The 22,437-nt window shown below is 40.2% G+C and overlaps 1 protein-coding gene and 1 long non-coding RNA gene across 2 annotated transcripts; one reads left to right on the plus strand and one right to left on the minus strand.

Annotated features, from left to right (window-relative positions):
* Nucleotides 1-14,955: 14,955 nt before the first annotated feature.
* LOC148845360 (uncharacterized) lies at nucleotides 14,956-16,266 on the minus strand. The gene is made up of 3 exons (XR_016102218.1): nucleotides 15,586-16,266; nucleotides 15,424-15,463; nucleotides 14,956-15,273 (listed from the first exon to the last, which is right to left on the minus strand). It is a non-coding gene; the product is annotated as an uncharacterized LOC148845360 (long non-coding RNA).
* A 2,773-nt stretch (nucleotides 16,267-19,039) lies between these two features.
* On the plus strand, nucleotides 19,040-21,892 carry LOC148845361 (uncharacterized). The gene has a single exon (XM_088955391.1). The coding sequence runs from the start codon at nucleotides 19,538-19,540 to the stop codon at nucleotides 21,446-21,448; it is 1,911 nt and encodes a 636-aa protein (XP_088811517.1). The 5' UTR covers nucleotides 19,040-19,537; the 3' UTR covers nucleotides 21,449-21,892.
* The last annotated feature ends 545 nt before the right edge of the window (nucleotides 21,893-22,437 follow it).

Raw genomic sequence — 22,437 nt, forward strand, 5'->3', positions numbered from 1 at the left:
TTGTGACACGTGGCACATCGTGACAACTAGGCAAACACCCAGGCAACAACTTACCAAGTTGGTGTCCCATCCGGGCACCGGTCTGGCTTGCCTGGCGCGGCCTGCGTGCGGCCTACGTGCGACCTGGTGCGCGACTTGGCGCGGCCTGCGCGACCTGGCTGGATCAGCCTGGTACATGATCCGACCTGGCTGACCTGGCAAACTATAAGACGCCCACCGAGAACCATTAACGGCATACCCCGTGAGCTCGGTAGCTCACCAAGGAGCTCGCCAAGGAGCTCGGTAGCTCACCAAAGAGCTCGCCAAGGAGCTAGGCAACTCTCTAAGGAGCTCGCCACCAAGGAGCCAGGCAGCTCGGCAAAGCTCACCACAAGTAGCTCAGCATAGCCCAAGGAGCTCGGCATAGCTCTCCCGGGCAGCTCGCCACTTGTAGGGTAGCTCGGTACAGAAGAGTAGTTTGGCGTATCGCAAGAAGATCTCCTGCTTGAAAACTTGGCCCAGACACCGACTCGCCGACTGACACAGGCGCCGACCTGACAACCTGGCCCAGACACTGACCCGCCGACTAACACAGGCCGACCTGACAACCTGGCCCAAGCGCCGACCTGGCCGCCTGACACAAGCGCCAGCCTGACAACCTCGAGGAGTTCACCACCGTACCCCGGTTCTGACGGGATATGATGAGTCTTACCGTTTGAAGGCTTTTCACCCACCTAAACCGCGAGGACACCACTATATAAGGACTCCGACCCCCAAAGCCAGAGGAGAAAAAGAAAAAGGATGGTAACCCCTGCTCTCTAGCTCTCTCATTTCTCTCCAAGTTCTCTGGAATCAAAATGCTAACTTAGGCATCGGAGAGTCCCCGTCGGGAAATTACCCCCGGGTCCTCTGATTCAGTTCTCGCAGGTCCCTCAGCTCCCGCCGCCTATAAAGGAGAGGAAATCACCTCACGCAGAGGGTAGTCGGGTTGCGCTGCACCAGGGAGCTCGCCACTAGGCAGTTCACCACCAGGGAGTTCGCCACCAGGCAGTTCGCCACCAGGCAGGTCGCCACCAGGTAGGTCGCCACCAGGCAGTTCGCCACTAGGTAGCTCGCCACCAGGCAGTTCGCCACCAAGTAGCTCTCCACCAGGGAGCTCGCCACCGGGCAGTTCGCCACCAAGCAGTTCGCCACCAAGTAGCTCTCCACCAGGGAGCTCGCCACCAGGCAGTTCTCCCCCAGGGAGTTCGCCACCAAGTAGCTCATCACCAAGGCACATCACCACCGGGTCAAATAACGAGGTACTTAGCCAAAAAAATTTATACATCACAAAAAATGGTACGTGACAAAAAACGGTTACATCAGAATGCTAACTACCAACCAAACGTAACCCCTTCTTTTATCCAAACTTGAGATTGGCAATGCATATAAGCTTGCATTGATGGAAGGATATGATTCCCGAAGAATTCTGGCCTATGATCAGAAGTTGCTTTTCCAAGAATTTTAGCTTATTTTTCCTCATCAAATTGCTTCTTAACTCCCTTAGAATGTGAATTCCTTTTAAATTTAAAAAGTAAAGAAATAAAATATTGAGCTATTTAAACTCAAGCACTCCCTTAGGCTATGTTTAGTTTGAATAAAATGCAGGGAAAGTAAAGGAAAGGTAGGGAAACCTTTACAAACCTTGTATAGGTTTTCCTGTCTTTCCCTTTCTTTCCCTACCTTTCCTTTAAACCAAACATAACCGTCATTTCCTTTCCTTTCTCATACCATTGGGAAATTGGAATGAATGATGCCAAAAGCCCTAGGACTTCAATTTCTCAAAGTAGTTCTTCTAGCCTTTTTTTCAACCTACAAAGTTGATAGCCCTTTCCCCTTTATTGGAATTGAACCTCAAACACTACTAACACTATTGATTATTCTATTATTTTATACGAGTACATTACTTAATTAAATTTTGTTTTGTTTTGCCTTGTGGAGAGCTGCCTTGGCACTTGGCTGACCATCAAATAGTAAACAAAAACATGAAAAAAAAGCAACATCCGGAATGTTAGAGGTTTGGGAGGCCAATTCAAAATGACTCTAGTGAAGGAAACTCTTAAAAGAGAAAATCCAGACATAATTATTTTGTAGGAATCAAAGAAAGAGGTAGTAGACAAGAAATTTATAAAGCCATTTGGGGGATAAGGGGAAGGAAATGGGCAATCGTTCCTGCAATAGGTTCATTAGGAGGCATTGTTATAGCTAGGAAGGAAGAGTTCTTTGGGCTAGAAATTGACAAGGGAGATTTCTCGGTCTCAGTCTTATTCACTAATACAAAAGACAGATTCAATTGGATTATGGGAGGAATTAGACTCTTTGCATGGGGTGAAGGCATTCATTGGTGTGTAGCAGGAAACTTCAATGTAATATGATTCAACCAAGAACACTTCAATGATAGAATTCTAACAAGAAGTATGAGAAAGTTTTCTAGCTTCATCTCCAGACATAACCTTTGTGACATCTCTCTCAAAAATGGTCAATATACCTGGTCAAATACGCAAGAAGTCATAGTTGTAGACTAGACATGTTTCTTTTATCCCATGATTGGGTGGAAAGATTTCCCAACCTAACTCAAGACCTTTGCCACCGTTGCATTTCAGACCACTAGTCCATTAAGCTGAACAAAGATCTAGTCACAATAGGAAAGCCTCCTTTTAGACTAGAAAAATGGTGGACCTCTCACAAGGATTTTAAGAAGCTGGTAGCTAGTTGGTGGGAGGAGTTTGAAGTAGAGGGATGGGTTGGATTCAGGCTTTTACAAAAATTAAAATTATTGAAGAGGAAGTTGAAATCTTGGGGAAAAGAACAGTTTAGAGCCTTTGAGGATGAGAAAGGAGGATGCTCATGGAATTGAATGAATTAGATGTAAAAGAGAAAAAAGGGACTTTAGATGATTCAAACAGAAGAAGGATTGAGCTGAGGAAATATTGGGAAAAGATAGTCAGAAAGGAGGAAATTTATTAGAGGCAGAGAACAAGAGTGAGATGGTTGAAAGAAGGAGATAACAATTCGGGATTTTTCCATGTTTATACTTTGGGGAGACAAAGGAAAAACTTCATTTCAAAAATAAGAGTGAACCAAAGAGAAGTGGAAATTTCTGAAGAAATCACTGAAGCCTCTCCTTCTTTAAGAGCCTATACTCTAAGGAAAGCTAGTGCAAATTCAGATTGAGTCAATGGAAAGGATCAACCTAGTTGGTAGATAAGAAAGCCTGGCTGGAAAGATGCTTTGAAGAGATGGAAATCAAAGAGGCAATTTTCATCATATATGGAGATAGGGCACTGGTAGGGTGTGTCTACAAAATTTTTGCAAAAGTTCTAGCATGAAGACTGAAAGAAGTTCTAGAAGATCTGATTTCTCCAAATCAGTTTGCCTTTGTTAAAGGAAGACAAATTGTGGATAATATTTTAATTGCAAATGAGTATGTAGAAGACAATAAGGCTCTTGGGAAGCTAGGGGTACTAGTAAATCTAGACCTTGAAAAGGCCTATGACAAAGTTGACTAGGAGTGTATTTGTTTGAGATTGAGAGGCTTTGGCAATAGATGGATCAAATGAATCAAATGATGCATTCCCTCATCTTGGTTTTTTAGTGCTCCTAAATGGAGAGCCTAAAGGCTATTTAGAGAAGGTTGTCCACTTTCTCCTCACCTTTTTACCTTGGTGATGGATATCTTCAATTTTCTTTTAAACAAAGCCAAACTACTAAGCTTGATCAATGGCTTTGAAGTGGGGAGAGATTTGGTTCAGATTTCTCATTTGCAATTTGCTGATGACATCATCATATTCTTAGATGCTTCCTTGGAAAGCATCTCTAATGTGTAGAGGGTGATTGATGTTTTTGAATCAGTTACTGGGTTGAGGGTCAATTTTAACAAAACTAGTATTGTACCTATAAACTCAGTTGAAGAGAGCCTCCTAGAGAACTTCAAATCTATTTTGGACTGTAAAGTGGAAAACCTTCCTTTTTCCTATTTAGGAATGCCCCTCGGGGGCAACCCAAGTAATGCTGCTCGATTTGAGGAAGTTCTTGAACCAAGGTCGCAGTCAGATAATCCTGCCAATTGGGTAGAGCTGAGGTAAAAGGACGAAGCCGCACTCTAAGATTTGCAAGCAAGAAAGCGGTTAGAGGCCCAAAGAGTTATCCCCGAGTAGATACTCCGACGCTCAATTTAGTTGAGGAAGATGGGTGGTTGGGCTGAGTAGTTAGAGAACGGTGTTGGTTGAAGCAGAGTTATGGTATGAAAAAAGTTGGATCCCATACCTTGAGCAGGAGGTACCTTTTTATATGCAAGGATTTGTGTTCTCATCGGATGAGGCTTTTGGGGTTATTGGGATGAGGTTAACCGTTGAGGTCTTCAGGATAAGACTTAATCCCCAACAGAGTTGTCCCCATTTACTCACTTGTCTTGGTTGCACTTATCCACATGACATGGCATCGATGTGGCCGAGGTGATGAGGTAGGCCATGGAGCGCTCATCCACATGACATGGTGCTAATGTTATCAAGAAGATAAGGTAGGTTGCGGAGGTGATACGATGCTGATGTGGACAAGGTGATTAGGCAGCCATGGAGGCGACAAATGGCATTCGGGGCCAACTAAATCATAACCAAAACACCACTCCCCCTGTTCTGAAGTCGAGGAGTGTAGCGCTCGGCTGTGGTGTGGCATGAAAGAGTTCTTTGGTTCTTGGCTGAGGAACTTGAAGTTGAAGTTTGGTTAAGCCTGCCATGTGAGTAGTGGACCTTGGGGTTGAACCGGTTTCTGAGTGGATCGGCCTGTTCAACGCTCACGTCATGCTAATAGAAGGAACATTTCGCCTTCTTGAGATTATGCGTGTGCAGAAGTCAATGGCGTCGATTTGCTATTCCTGAGCTGTTAGAGTGGCGTTTGATCCCCGCCGTTGATCTCGCCTTGATGTAGATCACTGGGGGTCATATAAATAGGGGGAGAAGAGCATTTCCCCTTTGTCATTTGTGAAGGAAGGCACTTGTAGAGCTCGACAAGAAGTAGTCTTCAGTGTTCGATGTTTAATTCAGCTTTGCGGCCTTTATCTTCGAATTTAGGTAATATGTCTTCTTCGTCTTTCCATTCTTCTTTTTCTTCTACTTCCACTACTTCCTACTCCGAGTACGAGCCAAGGTATCTTACTGAGGCTTCTATGCTTGATGTTCACAAGGCCTACGGCTGGGGGGCCGAGGCCAAGGACTTCAAAGGGTTGGTCATTGATTTGGAACCACTCCATGCTGTCTGACTCCCGTGGATATGACTAAAATCCAAACTCTATATTGCATCCCTACGGAATATGAGCTCAGGTGTCCGATAACTGGTGAAAGGTCCACATATGCTTGATCGGGCAAGCTCTGTCAATATGAGAAGAGTCTGGAGTCTAGGTTGAGGTTCCCATTGAACAAGGGGTTAGTTGGTTGAGGTGTTCATGTAGTACCGGGTACTACCAGTGCAGTTGATGCCAAACTCCTTTAGGTTCTTAATCAGTCTCTTGTTCTACTGCTTTATCCATGACATAGAGATTACCTTAAGAACAGTCTCTTATTTCCTCCAACTAAAGCACCACTAGCCAGGATATTACTACTTCTCAACCCAACAGCATATCAAGGTGTTGGTTGGGACTTCGTCCTTGGTGAAGCACTAAAAGGAGAAGTTCTTCTTTGTGCACTATCTAGGAGGCTCACCTTTGTTGACCATGCTCCAGAAGTCAAGGACGAAAGTAAAGTAGCCTAAGTTGAGCCGCCAAACTGAGGGAGAGAGGGTGACAATAGGGATGGTCGAGGATGTCGATGTGATGTACTATATGTCCTTCTCAATGTTGATCCACACTAGGCTGATGAGCGAAGAGGCCGGTCTATTTGTTGTTCTTGATTTTTTGAGATCTTGACTTGTATTGATTTAATGTTTGTTTTGGTGTAGGTGTTGGGATGGAAAATCACGAGGAAATTCTCCGATGGATGAGGAATAGGCAAGACAAGCGTTGTTGAGCTATTCAAGGGGCTCAACCCTGATTTGAGGTGATGCCACTAAGGTCTACTGAGAGGACTCCCTGACATCAGGTCGACCTGGAGGAGGGAACCTAGGCCATTCACTCCCCTTCCCTATGGGGGAACATGCCATAGGGTGGCAGTCCGCCCATCCACATGCCTCAATGGAATGTCCATTCTGAGGATGGACTCAGAACGGAGGGTGTACCCGAGCAGCTTCTCCATGGCATCTTGATGAAAGCCGTTAGGTGGGGGGCAGTAGAGTCCATGAGCAGCACCCTAGAGAGTTGTGGTGCTGACACTTGGTTTCTTTTTTACAAAATGCTTGCTCTACGATTGTAGTGGTCGATTGTCTTCAATTAGTGCAACATCTCTACGAGGCAAGCCATACTGAGGTCCTAAACCTGAAGGCTCGGTTGGTCGAGATCGATGCGGCAGGTGCGCGAACGACCGTGCTGGAGGCTAAAGTTCCGGGTTGAAGCACAACATTGATGACCAGTCTGAGATGGTGCACAGGCTGAAAGGGCACGTCAATGAGCTGAAGGAAGTGTGGGAGAGGCTGTGGATGGAGGCTAACGAGAGGGAGGCCCGGGCACGAGAGGAGGCAATTGCTTAATTCAAAGCCTCCCAAAGTATTAGCACGAGTTGGATGACTTTGCAGCACAATCCTTCGAGTCAAGGTTCACCCTTTGCCAAGACAAGGTTCTTCGGTGGTTCCTTGACCTGCAATCATTAGGACAAGCATCAATCTTTTTGTAATGGAGACCTAATTCCTTGATTATCTTTTTGGTTTCAAAAAATGATTTTGCTTGTGTTTCACCCACAGGAAATGCTTTCTTCAATAGTTCTAGTAACATAGTAAATGATTTGTTGCTCCATCCCGGAAAATAATTCTTTATCATCATCTCCAATTTAAAAAATTTTTGAGCCTCAACATTAGGCCCTTGTCTAAATGTTTGTGCCACATCATTTAACTCATCATCTAAGCTTGAATAACCAAATGTATCATGTAGCATAGCATGAATATCATCATATTGATCTAATTCATCATCTGTAATATTTAAACTAGTAGGTATAGAAGTTGTAGCTTCACCATGGAACACCCAATTGGTATAATCCTTTTTAAATCCATCACATACAATATGATCATAAACTTCTTCTCGGGTTCTCGACATGAATTTATTGCAGTTAACACATGGACACAAAATCTCTCCCTCGTGATTTGCATTAGCAAATGCAAAATCAAGGAATTGCACTGATCCTTCCAAGTAGGCCATACTTGATCTATATAATCAAATAAATTAAGACAATTAAATATTTCCAAGTATGTCATATTAAAGATAATAATTGACTACAAAATCTATTTACACAGATACCTTCATCGAAAAATCCAAACTCTTATCCATACTATGTTTGTCAACTACTCCCAATAAGACCTACAATCAAAACTAAATGGAGGCAGGGAGAAAATCATTTTCAGTCTTCAAATATGATAAAGGCTAGGACCCTAACTTCACATACAACATCATAACTAAACTAGCAGTTCCATCCCTCAACCATCCAATAAATCACTTAGGAGTCTTCTTCAATCTCCAATCTCTCATGGTCTACAGATAATGCCAACCCTAACTATCTTTCTTTTTCTCTTGAATTTAGCGCGAAGAAAACCCCTTCTCTTGCCTTTAAAGAAAAAGCTTCTCCTTTTGGTTTGTTACAAATAAAAAAATCAGTACTCTTAACCAAAAGAAAGAGAATGAAAGTCATGACCTGTTGGGATAGAGTGAAGGTTGGAGACTCTCCTTCAAACCAAGATCAATTATTATAATAATAAGTAATGTAATACATCTAATTTCCTTTTGTTGGTTTGTTCACAAGGAAATGCCATTTCTCTAGTTATTTCACTTAGAAAACACTTTAGGCCAAGTGTGTTTGTCTTGAACATTTTGATCAATAGTCTCAAATTGTTTTACCTCACAAGCTTCTTCCGTTCCACGTCTCTCTAACAAATTTCTACATTTCTTTATGGATGTTTAAATGACCTATTGGGCTAACTAAAACTTTTTTTTTTTCTCTTTATTAATTGAGTGTAAATGCCAGCAAACAACTAGTGTATGCATGTAAACTCTTGAAAGAAAGGAAACGATATCAAACAAATAGTTCATACAACTCTTTGATTTCTTTGCTCTATATGTACAAATGGGACTCATGAAAGAGACATGTCCAACTTTGTTTTATGGTGTCTTTCATGGGTCCTACCATGTTTGGTGAGGCTTCCAAGAGTTGCATATGCTTGTTTGATACCTTAGAACTATGGACAAAGTGGGACCTGCTTTGTTTTGTGTGCCTTTTGCCCGAGATGACTATTCCCTTTTGTCCTATAACCTTAATCCGCTATTCCCTGAGATGATGAGGAAAACAATAATTCAAAGATAAATAAATAAAACAGGTGAACTGAAAAATGTAAACAAATGTTCACGCCCTGTTGCAAAATTAGAATTATTATTTCAAAGCTTTTCCAATGCAGAACCCACTTTGACATAAAATGGTAGAAAAAATACTTACGGGGGTATTTTGATAATTGTAAGTGGCTTAAGGACAATAATTCTTGGCAAAACAAATAAAAGAAAAAAGAAAAACATAGGGGATTAAAGATATATTAAGACATGAGAACTTATAGGTATAGGTATCCTTCTATCATGAAAAGCAACATCAGCAGCCAAGCATACATCCCCAATGCATGCCTCTTTTGCCTGAAAATATACAAGATAAACATTTTGATTTACATGATGCTTTTGCAACTTTCAATGTCATGTCACAAGGAAAACTATCATTGGACATTAAAACATGGAAAAGACCAGAATAAATTAATTCTACATTAAGTAGAAATATTATTTGAACAAACTAAAAATAGCATATAGAAACAAATAATCCATCCTCCTTTCCATCGTTGATCAAGTAAAAGCTATAATACAATTTAACTATAAACGACAGCCAAGTAAGAGGGATAATTTTCATACACCCCACCTGAAAAGCCAAAAATATGAAGTCCCTCCAACCAATTTACAAAGGTAGAAAAGAATCACTATACAACTGATAACAATCCCTTAAGTTCCCTGAACTTAAGGTGTAGGAGTTGTGATTGGTAATGGTGTAGGAGTTGAGGAGGTGAGTTGAGAAGGACATGGGTGTAGGAAAAAAGGGTCTGTATTAGCAACAAATTCTAAGAACCATACGAGAATGGATCCTTTATGAGGATAGGGGAGCCCTAATATTGAAGGCCTATTAGGGCTATGGAGCTGCTGATTCTTTTACAACTAACAATATTATATAAGAAACTGGAAGGAAGTAGATGATTCTGCCCTAAGCAGGTCAATAATACATGTTTAATGGTGCCCACCACAAGCATCATATATCAAGCTGAATTTTGGCGGGCAACCTAGGTATCAGGCACTAAAGTGATTAAAACTCACATGGCAGACATCATGATTATATATTTGGAACCCATCACTACTCGGGATTCAATAGTATAGAGCTAAAGGCTGTTTTGACAGGTTTGAAAAGGTCTAAAGATATGAAGTACAACAATATAATAAACAAAGAGGACGTGGTGAGGAAGGGGTTGAACCATAGGGAAGCAAGAATAAAAAAAAATCATTATTTTCGTTCCATACCAATAAAAGGAAAATGATATGGGATTTGTAGAAAATAAGAACATAAAATTTATTAATATTGAAATTAAATGTTTTGAAATGAACAAGACAATAATTAAAATTCAAAAATTAAAGAACATTAAAAGCAATAATAAAAATAAATAAAAATGATCCAAAATTCGGATCCAGTGGTGGTAGCTGTCTGAGAAGACAAAATACACGCTTTCTCCCTCCGTTCAGCCCTCAAACCCCTCGAGACACCTTAGCCTTGAACCGGACGAATTCATATCTACAAAACACATAAACAAATAGATATTAAAACTAAAAGATTACCATAATAAAAATAACATAAAATAAAATAAAGAACACAAAAGGGATGGTTGATCAAATCCAGTGGCAGTAGTTGTAGATTGGCGGGACTGCTTGCAGGAACCCCTGTTGACAAGATCTGGGCATACTTCCCTTCTACAACCCTTAAACTCCTCAAGAAACCTTAGCCTTGTGAACTGGGTGAATTGACCAACCCCTTCTCAGGACACCTTGGGTCTAGACCTGTTCATGGGTCGGGCCGGGCCGGGCTCAAGCCGGGCTTTTACTCTTTATTAACAGAAAAATGTTAGGCCCGAGCCCGAGCCCGGCCCGACCAATGGGCCTACAACTTGGGCCCGAGCCTGGCCCTGATAAAAAGCCCGAAGCCTGAGCCCGAGCCCGAAGCCCGACCTAATAAAAGAAATTTGAATTTTTCCCTATTCAAATGGACATTATCTATTTTAATTCAAATGTTTTTTTCCCCTATTTAAATGAACAATGGGCCTACAAGTGAATCAATAACCTTCTTAAATCAAAAAAATTATTCAAATGGACATCACATAGGGTTAGAATGCTAAAGAGATGGCACCCTAGAATGAAGGGTGGAGATTAAAAGGTAAAGATCTAAGGATATGAGAGGTTGTTAAGGCTTGGATGGTTGAGATTAGATATTAGGAAAGAATGGAAGGTGAAGATTTAAAAGTTATGGGCAGTTAGGGTTTGTTAGAGGTGAAAAGAATGAATAGGGAGGCGCCCTAGGGTTTGTTAAAGATAGAGGAGTATGCTAATACAATAGGAGGAGCACCTTTTTAGGTTTAGCAGATAGGAGGCACCCTCCTGTGCTTAATTTTTCACAGAAACACCCACTCTCTTAGCTGGAATTCACACCAGCTTCCCAAAAACTTCATTTCAGCCCTGAAACTTCCCCAAGATTTGCATAAGGACCCTCAAAGGTCACAATATTAGATTTAAGTGAGAAAAGGACATATTTTGACTATTCTAAGGCCTAGGTAACCCTAAAATGGTGTCGGTTAAGATATCAAAATACAGAGTTATCAATAATAAAGAAATTGAGAGTAGTCACACAATAAACATCTAGGTCTGCTAATAGTCTTGCAAATGAGTGGGTGAAACAAGGGTAACAAGGAATTCAATGTATTTGGAAAATTATACAGCACAGGGGGACTTGTGCTTGATACTGAATCTCACAATGATAATTAAGTCGAGGCTGACAATCCCTCTACTCCTATATACATTAACTTTTCCTAATAAATAAAATTTTCACCACCATTGATAAAAAAAATGAGTAACCTGGCCAGCAATTCATTATCATTGTTGCTCATGGTAGGCAGCAAAAGGGGTTCCAGTGATTCACATACCTACTTTATGCTTCAATAGACATGACAGTTTAAAGTGTTTCTCTTTTCATTCTAGATTGATTTAAAAATTCTAAACATATAACCTAAAATAATAAAATAATACTTATTTCATAACTATATGAATCATCAAACTCAAATGGTTCCATAGAAACCACCAGTGTTTTGAAAATTCAACCAGTTCTCATAAATCCATCCAGTCCAATTACAGGGCTTCTGAAAAAATGAAAACCGGAATTCTAAAATACTGGAAATATTACTAGGTCGCATTCCAAACAGTCCAACCATCTGATCTGGTCCATGTCTGGCAACATTGGTTGTAAATAATAGCACAGTCATGAAATCAAAAGTGATGACTCCAAACCATTCTCATAAATAAAACTACACAGAATAGATGTTTTTTTTTATGCCCACAGGCCCCACATAGAATAGATAGAGAAGTCTCTTTGTTTGTAGTAACTCCACAAAAATGGTGCAGAAGATACTCCAGATTGTTCCTATCCAATTGCAATATCCTTGAAGCCTTTATATACAATAAAATAAAATATAAAAAAACAGGAGAAATTATGGATATATCACTTGTTTTATTGACCAATAATAATGTGAAACTTGTTTTATTGGATATGCAAAAATGGACAATTACCATGAACAGAGAATCAGAAAGAATTTATAATATAAAACAATATAGTGCTGATAATAACAGATCAAAATAAAATAAAAGTATGCTCAATGCAATTGTTCATCCCCTGGATGCATATATCATTTTTTATTGGTAATTGAACCTTTTTATTAATTGCAGAAGAATTTATGGTATAATTCAACCATTCAAACGCAATTCCATGTGTTAGTCAAGCTACATATCCCTTGAATCTCTGTCTTTATTGTTTTTAAGTTGCAATTGTATCCTTCTCCCCAGAAATGATTCCTAAATATAATTCTGTTTTTTGACTCATTGTTTAGCGAAATCATCTTCCATACTAGCAAATTATGAATAAAGAGAGTTCAAGAGATGCTTGTTGATGCTCAAGCATGAATTCCTGGCAAGCAAATTGATGTCATAAGTGGACAGTAATCAGCGTTAGATTCAAGTCAAAGAAAAGATTCCAGGGACGAGAAACAGCAAGCTGGGAATTCATGAGAGAGAGAGAGAGAGAGAGAGAGAGAGAGAGTCTTCATCTATTTATTGGCCTGACATATCCATGAGTCAAACAAGCAAAGAAGTTACATTTTATCAAATACCAAAAATTGAGGCATATACACCTTCTTAGTAATTTATCAATTCTTTTCTTCTTACTGACATTCGAGCTACTATCTCTTCTAAAATATTCTTTAATTGGTAGCAGTTAGGCATAAAGCAAGTTGGATTTCAAAAAGTCAGCACTACCTAAATGAAGAGTATAGCTGCAGTCCCATTGAAAAGTCTAAGAGGGAGATGTAGCATGTACATATTGGAAAATGAATACTTAATTTGACCCTTCTTAAGAACTGAGTCCTGACTAGTTGTTATGGTTAAAGGGATAAAAGAAGCAATAAAAATTCAATTGTTCTAATGTTTAATGAATGTCTTTCTGGATAATTAGTTTCTCCAAATTCAGAATTTCTTGTTTTCAGTTTTTCCTTCCCCTATGCTTTAAATCATCTCATGCATGTTCCTGTATCTTCTTTTTTTGAGTTTTGACACTTAATAGACCAAGTACCTGGAAATTCAGAATTTCAGAGTTCCTCTATATTCCATTTTTTTCCAATTTTACGATGCATTTCTCTCATGTATATTCATTTCATTTAAACTTCTCATACGAGCATCCTATCTTCTTGACATATTAATCACAGAAAAATGGTAGGGAGTTGGTGAAAACGTGACAAAGAAATAGTCAAATAGCTAATATTGCTACCAATGTGTGTAAAAAGGAATATTTTGGATAAGTGAAGAAGCTTAAGCAGAGGACCTTTTAACATAGGTTAGGTCTACAGCACAACATTCTGGCTTATGTTGATCCTCTGGAACTGGAAAACCGAATGAGCTGGAGACAATCATGCAAACCAAACTGGGCTACTACTTATCACTGGTGTTCCGTAGAATCCATACACATGGTGCCACCTTATACATATAGAAAACTGGTGTATTCACTTGTGACAAGTAGCTCAGCCTGATGTGCATGATTTTGCCTCCTGCCAATCCAGATGACACATAAAGAAAGGACTCAGTAAACATGTATGCATGTGCAAACACATGGGAGAGAAGAGGCAGAATTTCTGCAAAGATGCATCTCCTGAAAGTGCTAAAATGCTATGCTGCATGACGCATAGAGACCATCCATCAGTCTAGTCCAAAATCAACTGATCAACTTGACTTGTAGGCCAGGTGCCATCATTTTTTCAATCTCTAATTGGTCTTGAACTAAGAATTCCTGACCCTTCACAATTTTCTTTGTTATATGGTAGTAATTTCTTCTCTCTGTAGTTCTAAAGTTCTCCAAGCCTGGAACTAGGATTCCTGAATGAAGAATCCTGCTTTCTCACCCCTGGATCTCTTGTGAACTTTGATTGTAGTGGCTATTCATTGGGTTGTTAGGTAGGACTGGTTTGATGGAAAGCAAGGTTGGTGGCTAGTATTGCTTCAAAAATCTGACTAAGCAGCTTTAAATCTAGGGAAGGTTGGTGGTTAGTGTAGATCTTCAATACCATTTGATCAATCTTTGAAAGCTCTGAGACACTAGATTCTGTCAAAAAGGAATGAAATAACTGAGTCTAGCTAGCCCATTTGAAATAAGAGGAAGCACCGTGTCTTGGTGGAATGACTACCACCTAAGGCCTTGAATAAGAACACCGCATTGAAGTATGAATGCATTAGAATTGGTTTTATAGAGAACTGTTGTAAATCAATACATTACATTCTAGCATGAAAATTACAAAGCACAAGCAAAATACGAAGAAGCTAGATGGAAAAATAGAGAGAGTATCTGCTTTGTTTTTGGACCTCTGATGTATTGCTTTCATCCAGGGTACCACCGATAACTCGGGTTTGGCTTCTATCAAGGCAGAGTCCATGTGCACACCGTTCGCGCATCATGAGGACGTGCCACGCGTTCTTTCTCTCGTGTGCGTCCTTAAAATGTGCGAAATGGATTAAACTCCCGATAGCTTCTATTCGCTCCATTCCACTTTCTGCTCCTATCGTTGGACACACTGAACCGAATCAGGTCTGTTTACTCTCACTCTCTCTCACTCCAACCGGCGACGACCAATAGCCATCACCGGCAACCGGAGAAAAACCCAGGACCCAGGTAGAGTAATGATTTTTGAAGAAATCCTGCTTTATAAGGGGATACAAATACCGTTTAGGAGAAGCAAAATTCAGAGTAAGAAAGATGGAGACCCAAGTGGGGTTCTCTTGCTTTACGTGTCAAGAAAAGTTATATTCATCTATGCTAATGATGAAGTTAACATGAAATACCTTTTGATCCATGTTAAGATGGAGACCCAAGTGGGGTTCTCTTTCCAGTTCGTTAACATGAAATATCTATACTAATGAAAGGGAAGTAGAATTGGTATGAAAAATACCAACAATGGAATGAAACAAAGCGATTGAGATCCGAGACTAGATTGATATCAAAATTAAAGGTTTCTATGATTAATTTTTACGCAACATCATGGAACTGTTAAAAGCAGAGCGCATAACTTGAAAGCAGCTAGCGAATCTAGCAGCTTTGGCCAAGCCCTCAAACTTTTTCTCGGTTTTCTCTTCTTTTCCTCCAGGATTATGTGCCAACATAATATTGTCAAGTTGGAAGACACCGTTAGCGGCGAGATTAGTGTCTGGGGGTACCGGAAGAATTGATTAATTCTACGATGATCGCCTTCCCCTCGTCTTCTCAAAATTTTCAAGCAGTGTGCATCATCGCTCCAATCATGACATATCCACTGCAGAAGAATATTTAAACACACAAATAAATGAGAGAAAAAGCAGGAGAGATTTTAATTGTGTTCAGATAGACAAGGTATACAAGGCTATAAATTGACTACATATATAAAAGAATGAACGGAAAATAATTATAAAGATAAAAAATTAACTGCATATAGATGAGGTATCCTCCCATGTAATGCTCCACACCTGTAAATAGCAATATCAGAGAGCTAATTAACGATCCAGCAGTCCAGTCCTAATTAATTAAACTGGGTGCGACACTAGCAAGTAGATAGCAGAAGTTGATAGATAGGAGGTAGGTTAATTACTTATGAGGATAGGAGGGTGCGTCTTGTATGACGTGAGGGAGATCAAAGTTAATGGCATTGATACAAGAGTACTGGAAGTGATCATACTGAGCGTGGCTCCTCTTCCACCACCACTGAGTTGAGACTCAAGAATTTCTCCATGGCCGGTTATGGTAGAGTGGTGTGACACTTCCCACTCTTCTCCAGTTACCGGTAGTGGCTGTTGGTCGCCGCCGGTTAGAGAGGGAGAGAGTGAGAGTGAATATGTCTGATTCAGTTCGGTGTGTCTGGTGAGAAAGAAAATGGAACAAGTAAAAGCTAACGGTAGGGGTGCTCACGGTTCGATTAATCGAACCGTGGGGTATTTTTTCAAATCGAATTGATTTGATCGGTTTTTTAAATATGCAAACCCAAATCGAACCGATGCAATCGGTTAACCGGTTCATTGGTTAACTGATGGATCGATTAACCGCAGTTTGATTTTTCGGGTTTTGTTTTTTTATACACTTAAAATTAAAAAGAAAAAAGAAAACTAAAACTGGTGTCGGATTGCTGGTGCCGTTGCTTATTTTCAGTGCTGGTGGTTGCTGACAAGTATTGCCTGAATGATGGCCTGAGAGGTGGTACCACTGGCGCCTGGCGGAGACACAGAGAAGAGAGGTGAGAGAGAGAAGAGAGAACTGAGAGAGTGGGAGAGTTGGTGCTTGCTTGCTGGATTGGTTGGACACTTGGACCATTGGTGCTTGCTTGCCAGTGAGGTGGCGATCGTCGTTGTCGTGCTGCCCTGCTGGTGGTTGGCGCAGGCCGCGTGGCCTCTGGAGTGGAAGAGAACTAAGAGAGTGAGAGAAGAAAAATTTGAGAGAAAAAGAGAAGATAGGCAGTCTAGCACTATGGCGGAGGCAGATTGCCGAACTTTCAATTGAAACTTGAAAGGTTCAATTTTCAATTTTTTTTTTTCTGAATTTGATCCTTAAGGCTAAAAGTTTCTTAGACTCATAGACTGCAGCTAATAAATTGGTACGTTAGGCGAGGCGCTGAATAAATGAAAATCTTTTATTCGATTTAAAAAAAACTAAAAAATATTATATAATATATATAACATTATATTATTTATATAAATATATATTATTGTATATATTTATCGGTTCGATTAACTGTCGGTTTTTTTGAATGATTAAGCGAAACTATCGGTTATTTAAAAATACTGAATCAACCGATTTGATTAATCGATTTTTTGGTTCGATTTTAATCGATTTTTTTAGTCACCCCTAGCTAACTGTCACGGGGTAGTTCTACAGCGGAAGAAACCCGTGCGGCGTCCTGGCCAAGGCAGGCCAGGACAAGCCTTTATGCGCTTAGAGGCTAGGAGTTGCCCGATGGGATGACTCCACCAAAGTCAGTAGCACTGGATCATGACCTCAAGTCCAATGGCCGGGGCACTCTCCTGGCTCAGACCGGTCCATGGGAGGTGCCACTTACGTGCTAAAGGGGGACAACCATAATGGAAGGCGACTATGCGCCGATGAGGTGACTTGGCACCGATGTGAAGGGTCTCCTGTATGTTGATAATGACAGGCACCTGTGTGCCATGAAGATAGGCAACCGCTTGGGCTGAAACACACCCGTGCGGTAGGGGCAATGGGATAGCTCAATCAGCTTGGGTAAGGGGCTGGCGAGGTGAAGGGACATGCTTGAGCCAGGCCCGCATGCCAAGCCCCCCTTGAGTATCAGTAGCGCAGTGCCAGTCCAACACTGTCCCCATGAGCAAGTGTGCACCCATGAGGAACCCTAGTAGCCATGCTAGCCGTTAACCAGGGTTGCCCCGCAAGGGGATGAAGGTCTAGGAGTGCCAAGGTTAGGCACCCAAGGAGGTCGACCACCCCTCCTCAAAGAGTACGTTAAGCTTTTGGTGGTCTGCCTGAAGATGACATCAGTTCTCCCAAAAATCTTACAGGTGAAAATGACAGGCATGTCCCTAACGTAAGCATGCCAAGCGTAGGCAAGGCTAAGCCTGTTTTGAACCGTAACAAAACGGCGTTTAATCCTTGTCACACGTTTCAATCACACGCATGAGACAAAAATCTGTGGCGCGTGCTCTTGCTACACAAACTCTGTCCCGATAAAAGCCGGAATCCGATAACTCCAGCTTTTGATGGGATGAAGATGAAAAAAATCAGACAACAAATAATAAAAAGAGCCTCATACAAGAGAAATGGGAGGGGAGTTCGAATGATCTCCCAAATCATTCCAAAATAGGGGCCTTTGAGATTTTGTCTTTTAGTGCCGGTTCAACCAAACAATTCAAACTTAACGTGAATTTGCCGTTATTGGCATGTTAGAGAAATCAAAGTGACCGACGTGTGCACCTCCTGTTCGAGGGCGCACACTTCCCATGGTGCGAATTCGAAAAGGTATATATACCTCAACTTTTTGGAGAAAGCATGTCAAAAGTTGGTTGTTCACATTTTCAAAGAGAAAACTCATTCTTCATATTTTGCTTTTAACTATATTTAAATTTTTTAAATAGAACATGTGGCACTCTAAGATAGGTAGCATACATTTAATAATAGTTCTTTAGAAATATATGAGGATTGGGAAATTCTCATTCACATCCATTCCTAAAAAAATGCAGGAAATGTAGAAGTGGTTATCCACAACCATTTTTTCCTACAATCACTTTAAATCTACGGTCTACAATTTCAATAGTTAGTTTTATTTGAATTTTAAATATAAATATAATTATTAAATAAATAGTGAAACTCAAATAAAATCTTCTAAATAACTCAAATAAAATAATATTACTATAAAAAAAATTAAAAACCAAAAGGATACATATTTGTGATTGCCCCATAACAGAGTTACATATTAGATAAAATATGGTAAGCCTCTTAAATCAAATAAAAATCTATCAAAACAACAAATGAAAAACCTAACCTAAATTTCCATATCAATACCCATACTTTGGCTCGAGGGACAATTTGGTCCCCGAACTTTCAAAATGTGGCAATCTAGTACCTGTTGTTAACCAGTTCGTTAATCAGCTGTTAAGTGATATTTGAAAAGTTCAAAATGCACTTCGAATGACATCTAACTCTCTTTATGAACCTTCCAAACATTGGCAAAAAATACTGAACAGTCCCAAATCTTAGCATCTTCTATTTAAAAAAGTTTGTGATTGTTTAGAAGAATCTAGAATTTGGGACTCTTCGTTTTATTATTAATGTTTGGATGGTTGATAAAAAGAATTAGATGACATTTTTGACTTTTTACCACATTTGTTATATGATTACCAGACTTGTTAACAACAGGTACTAGATTCTCACATTTTGAAAGTTCATATGCTGGATTGTCACATTTTGAAAATTCAGATATTAAACTATTGCACTTTAAAGTTTGGAGACCGAATTATCACTGGAGCCAAAATACAATACTGATGTAGAAAATAATTCATATAAGTGGTCCCGTAGTGAGTACGGGAGTCATGCTTAGTGAGAAAAGGAAAACAGATCAAAATAACAATCCCACGTCAAAATTTATCCTTCGGTCTTAACAAGTAACACGTGTGATACCCACGTGTATTATTAGTCCGTCACTACGACGTGTATTATTTGTCCGTCACTCCGTCTGAGTAGAGACGGATCTGCTCTTCACAAATGGCGCCTCACATGCATATCCACCGTGCAAATGATAACATCTCCCGTAAAAGATAGTTAATGTTATTTTTATTAATAATAATAATGGACGCCTCACAATATTCGCTACTTGTTTGTTAGCAAACGGCAAACGGCAATTGCCACGTGATGTAGCTCCACACTGCCACAGCTGTTCAGTTGAGCTCCTACAGGCTACAAGAGGAAGAGGATTTTGAAGTGTGCAACCAATGACCCCCCTTCCTCCATACGCTTCTGCTTCCACTGCTTAATCGAAATCTCTTGTCTTCGTCATTCCCCTTCTCATCCTCACTACCCATTTAATGGGTGGAAGTGGAATATCTCAATTGCTGCACAACTTCCTCAAAAATGGACGCAGGCCAGCTTCTCTTTCTGTTGAAGACGCGTTGCTTTTATTCGATCAGATGATTCGCCTGCGACCCTTCCCGCCGGTGTGGGCTTTTGATAAACTTTTGGCTTCTCTTGGGAAAGCGAAGCTTTATACAACAGCTATTTCTCTGTATAGAAAGATGGGTTCTTTACCAATCCGTCCCACTCTCTATACTCTGAACATGGTAATGAATTTCTTCTGCCACTCGAATCGTGCCGATTTGGGCTTCTCTGTACTTGGAATCATCCTGAAACGAGGCTATGAACCAGATGTTGTGACTTTTAATACCATGATTAGGGGACTCTGTGCTGGACATGAGATCGCCCAGGCGATGGAGTTGTTCTACAAGATTGTAGACAAAGGTTACCAATACAACGAGGTCACTTATGGAATCATCATTAATGGGCTTTGCAAGACTCGAAACACCTGCAGGGCTCTTGGAATCCTCAGAGAGATGGAGAAAAAGGGTCAGTGTAAACCTGACTTACCCATATATAGCACAATCATTGATGGTTTGTGCAAAGAGGGACTGGTAAACGACGCCCTGAACCTCTTCTCAGAAATGAAAGAAAAATACATATCACCTAATGTTATCACCTACAGCTCTTTAATTTATGGACTCTGCAATCTTGGCCGGTGGAAAGAAGCTTCAAACTTTTTTAACGACATGGTGGACCGTGGAGTCTCACCAAACGTTGTGACATACAACATTTTGGTGGATGCTTTGGCCAGAGAAGGTTTGATTAGTGAAGCACGTGCTGTATTTGAAGTAATGCTGCAAAAGGGAGAGAAGCCTAATCTTATCACTTACAATGCTTTGATTCATGGCCTATGCCATTCAGGCCTGTGGGAAGAAGCCACGAGGTTGTTAAATGAAATGAAAGAAAAATGCATCTCACCTGATGTTGTCACCTACAGCTCTTTAATTTATGGACTTTGCAATCTTGACCGGTGGAAAGAAGCTTTAAGCATTCTTAAGGACATGATGGACTGTGGAATCTCTCCAGACATCGTGACCTACAACATTTTGGTGGATGCTTTGGCCAAAGATGGGAGGATTAGTGAAGCACGTGCTGTGTTTGAAGTAATGCTGCAAAAGGGAGAGAAGCCTAATAGTATCACTTACAATGCTTTGATTCATGGCATGTGTCTTTCAGAGATGTGGGAAGAAGCCATGAAGTCGTTAAATGAAATGGTGGAACGAGGACTCTCACCCAATATTGTGACCTACAATTCGTTGTTGGATGCTCTTTGCAAGAAAGGAATGGCTACAAAAGCACAAGAGCTATTAGAAGTAATGATTCAAGCAGGGGTGGAGCCTGACATTATAACATACACTGCATTGATAGATGGATACTGTTTATACGGTAAAATGAATAAAGCAGAAGAAATCTTAGCTTCCATGTTGGGTAGAGGTCTTGAGCCTAATATATTTACCTATACCGTGTTAATTAACGGCTATTGCAAAAGCAGGAGAATAGAGAAGGCAGTGCAGCTCCACAGTGAAATGTGTCAGAGAGGATTGATGCCTAATTCTGTTACTTACAACACTCTCATAGATGGATTATGCCAAGTGGGCTTGCTGAATGAAGCTGAAAATTTGTTGATGAAAATGGAAGAGATGGGGTGTTCTCCAAATGCTTGCACTTTCAATGTCATAGTACGTGGATTTCTCCAAAAACATGAGATAGATAAGTCATTCCAACTTCTTAATGAAATGGCTAAGAGAGGATTCTTACCAGATTCAATGACTACATCAATAATTATGGATTTGATTGCAAAAGATGGGCTGGATCATAAATCCCTTCAAATGCTTCGTGCATTTTTGCAATATGATAATTGAAAAGGGGTCTTGGGAGAGTGGGCTGGACAGGAGTCACAGGACCTAATGACTTCTCCATATTCAAGCCCATGTTGTAATGCTTGTTAGCCCTACTCTACCTGGAAGACCAAAAGAATATAAAACATCAAAGAAAAGAAGATGCTGACAGTTCTATTACCTTGATAACAGGTTGACAACACCTGTGAACTGCTGCCTGAGTCAAAAGGTTTAATGGTTAAATTGCTTGGGTCAGCTGTTCTTTAACTGAATCAACAGTTTTTTTGTGTAAAAGCGGGTTAGGTAAAAAATAGGACCGGTAATATGATCAATTCCCATATGTACGATTCAACCGCTCAGGTCAATGGCTAACCAAAAAGGCCTAGCCTAAAAGCCCTTTTCTCCCTTGCCAAGGCTTAGCCCTTGTATTGGTAGAGGCTTATGCCTTTAAGCCTCTAGCTTTGTGATGTGCAAGGCTTGAGGCTTAAATAAGGACATTTTTAGGGAACATTGTTAATGGAAGTTGGTATTAAATTTAAATTAATACATGTAATTTTTAAGTAGTAATTAATCGAAGTTTTGTTAATCATGAAAATGAGGCAAAAGCTCCAAAATAAGTCAAAGGGACCATTTGATAATGACTGAAGTTGCTGAATCTGAAAGACTTATTGCGAACTTTAAAATTCTCGATTAGTTCCTTATATTTTGTGCCTAATGATACTTTCATCCCCGAACTTTAAAATGCAACAATTCAGTACTCAAACTTTCAAAATGTGCCAATTTAGTATCTATCGTTAACCAGCCGTTAAGTGAGACTTAAAAAAGACACAAATGCCCTTCGAGTGTCATCTAATTTTCTTTATCAACTATTCAAATGTTGACAAAAAATGAATAGTCCCAAATCCTTGCCTCGTTTATTCAAGAAAGTTGGAGTCAACACACCCACTGACATGTGACGCCAACTTTCTTAAATCGAAGAGGAAATGATTTGGGACTGTTCATTTTGTGTCAAT

Source organism: Nelumbo lutea, chromosome 7 (assembly GCF_056320005.1).
Source record: "Nelumbo lutea isolate HS-2025 chromosome 7, American lotus-T2T, whole genome shotgun sequence".
In the NCBI taxonomy this organism is placed as follows: domain Eukaryota; kingdom Viridiplantae; phylum Streptophyta; class Magnoliopsida; order Proteales; family Nelumbonaceae; genus Nelumbo; species Nelumbo lutea.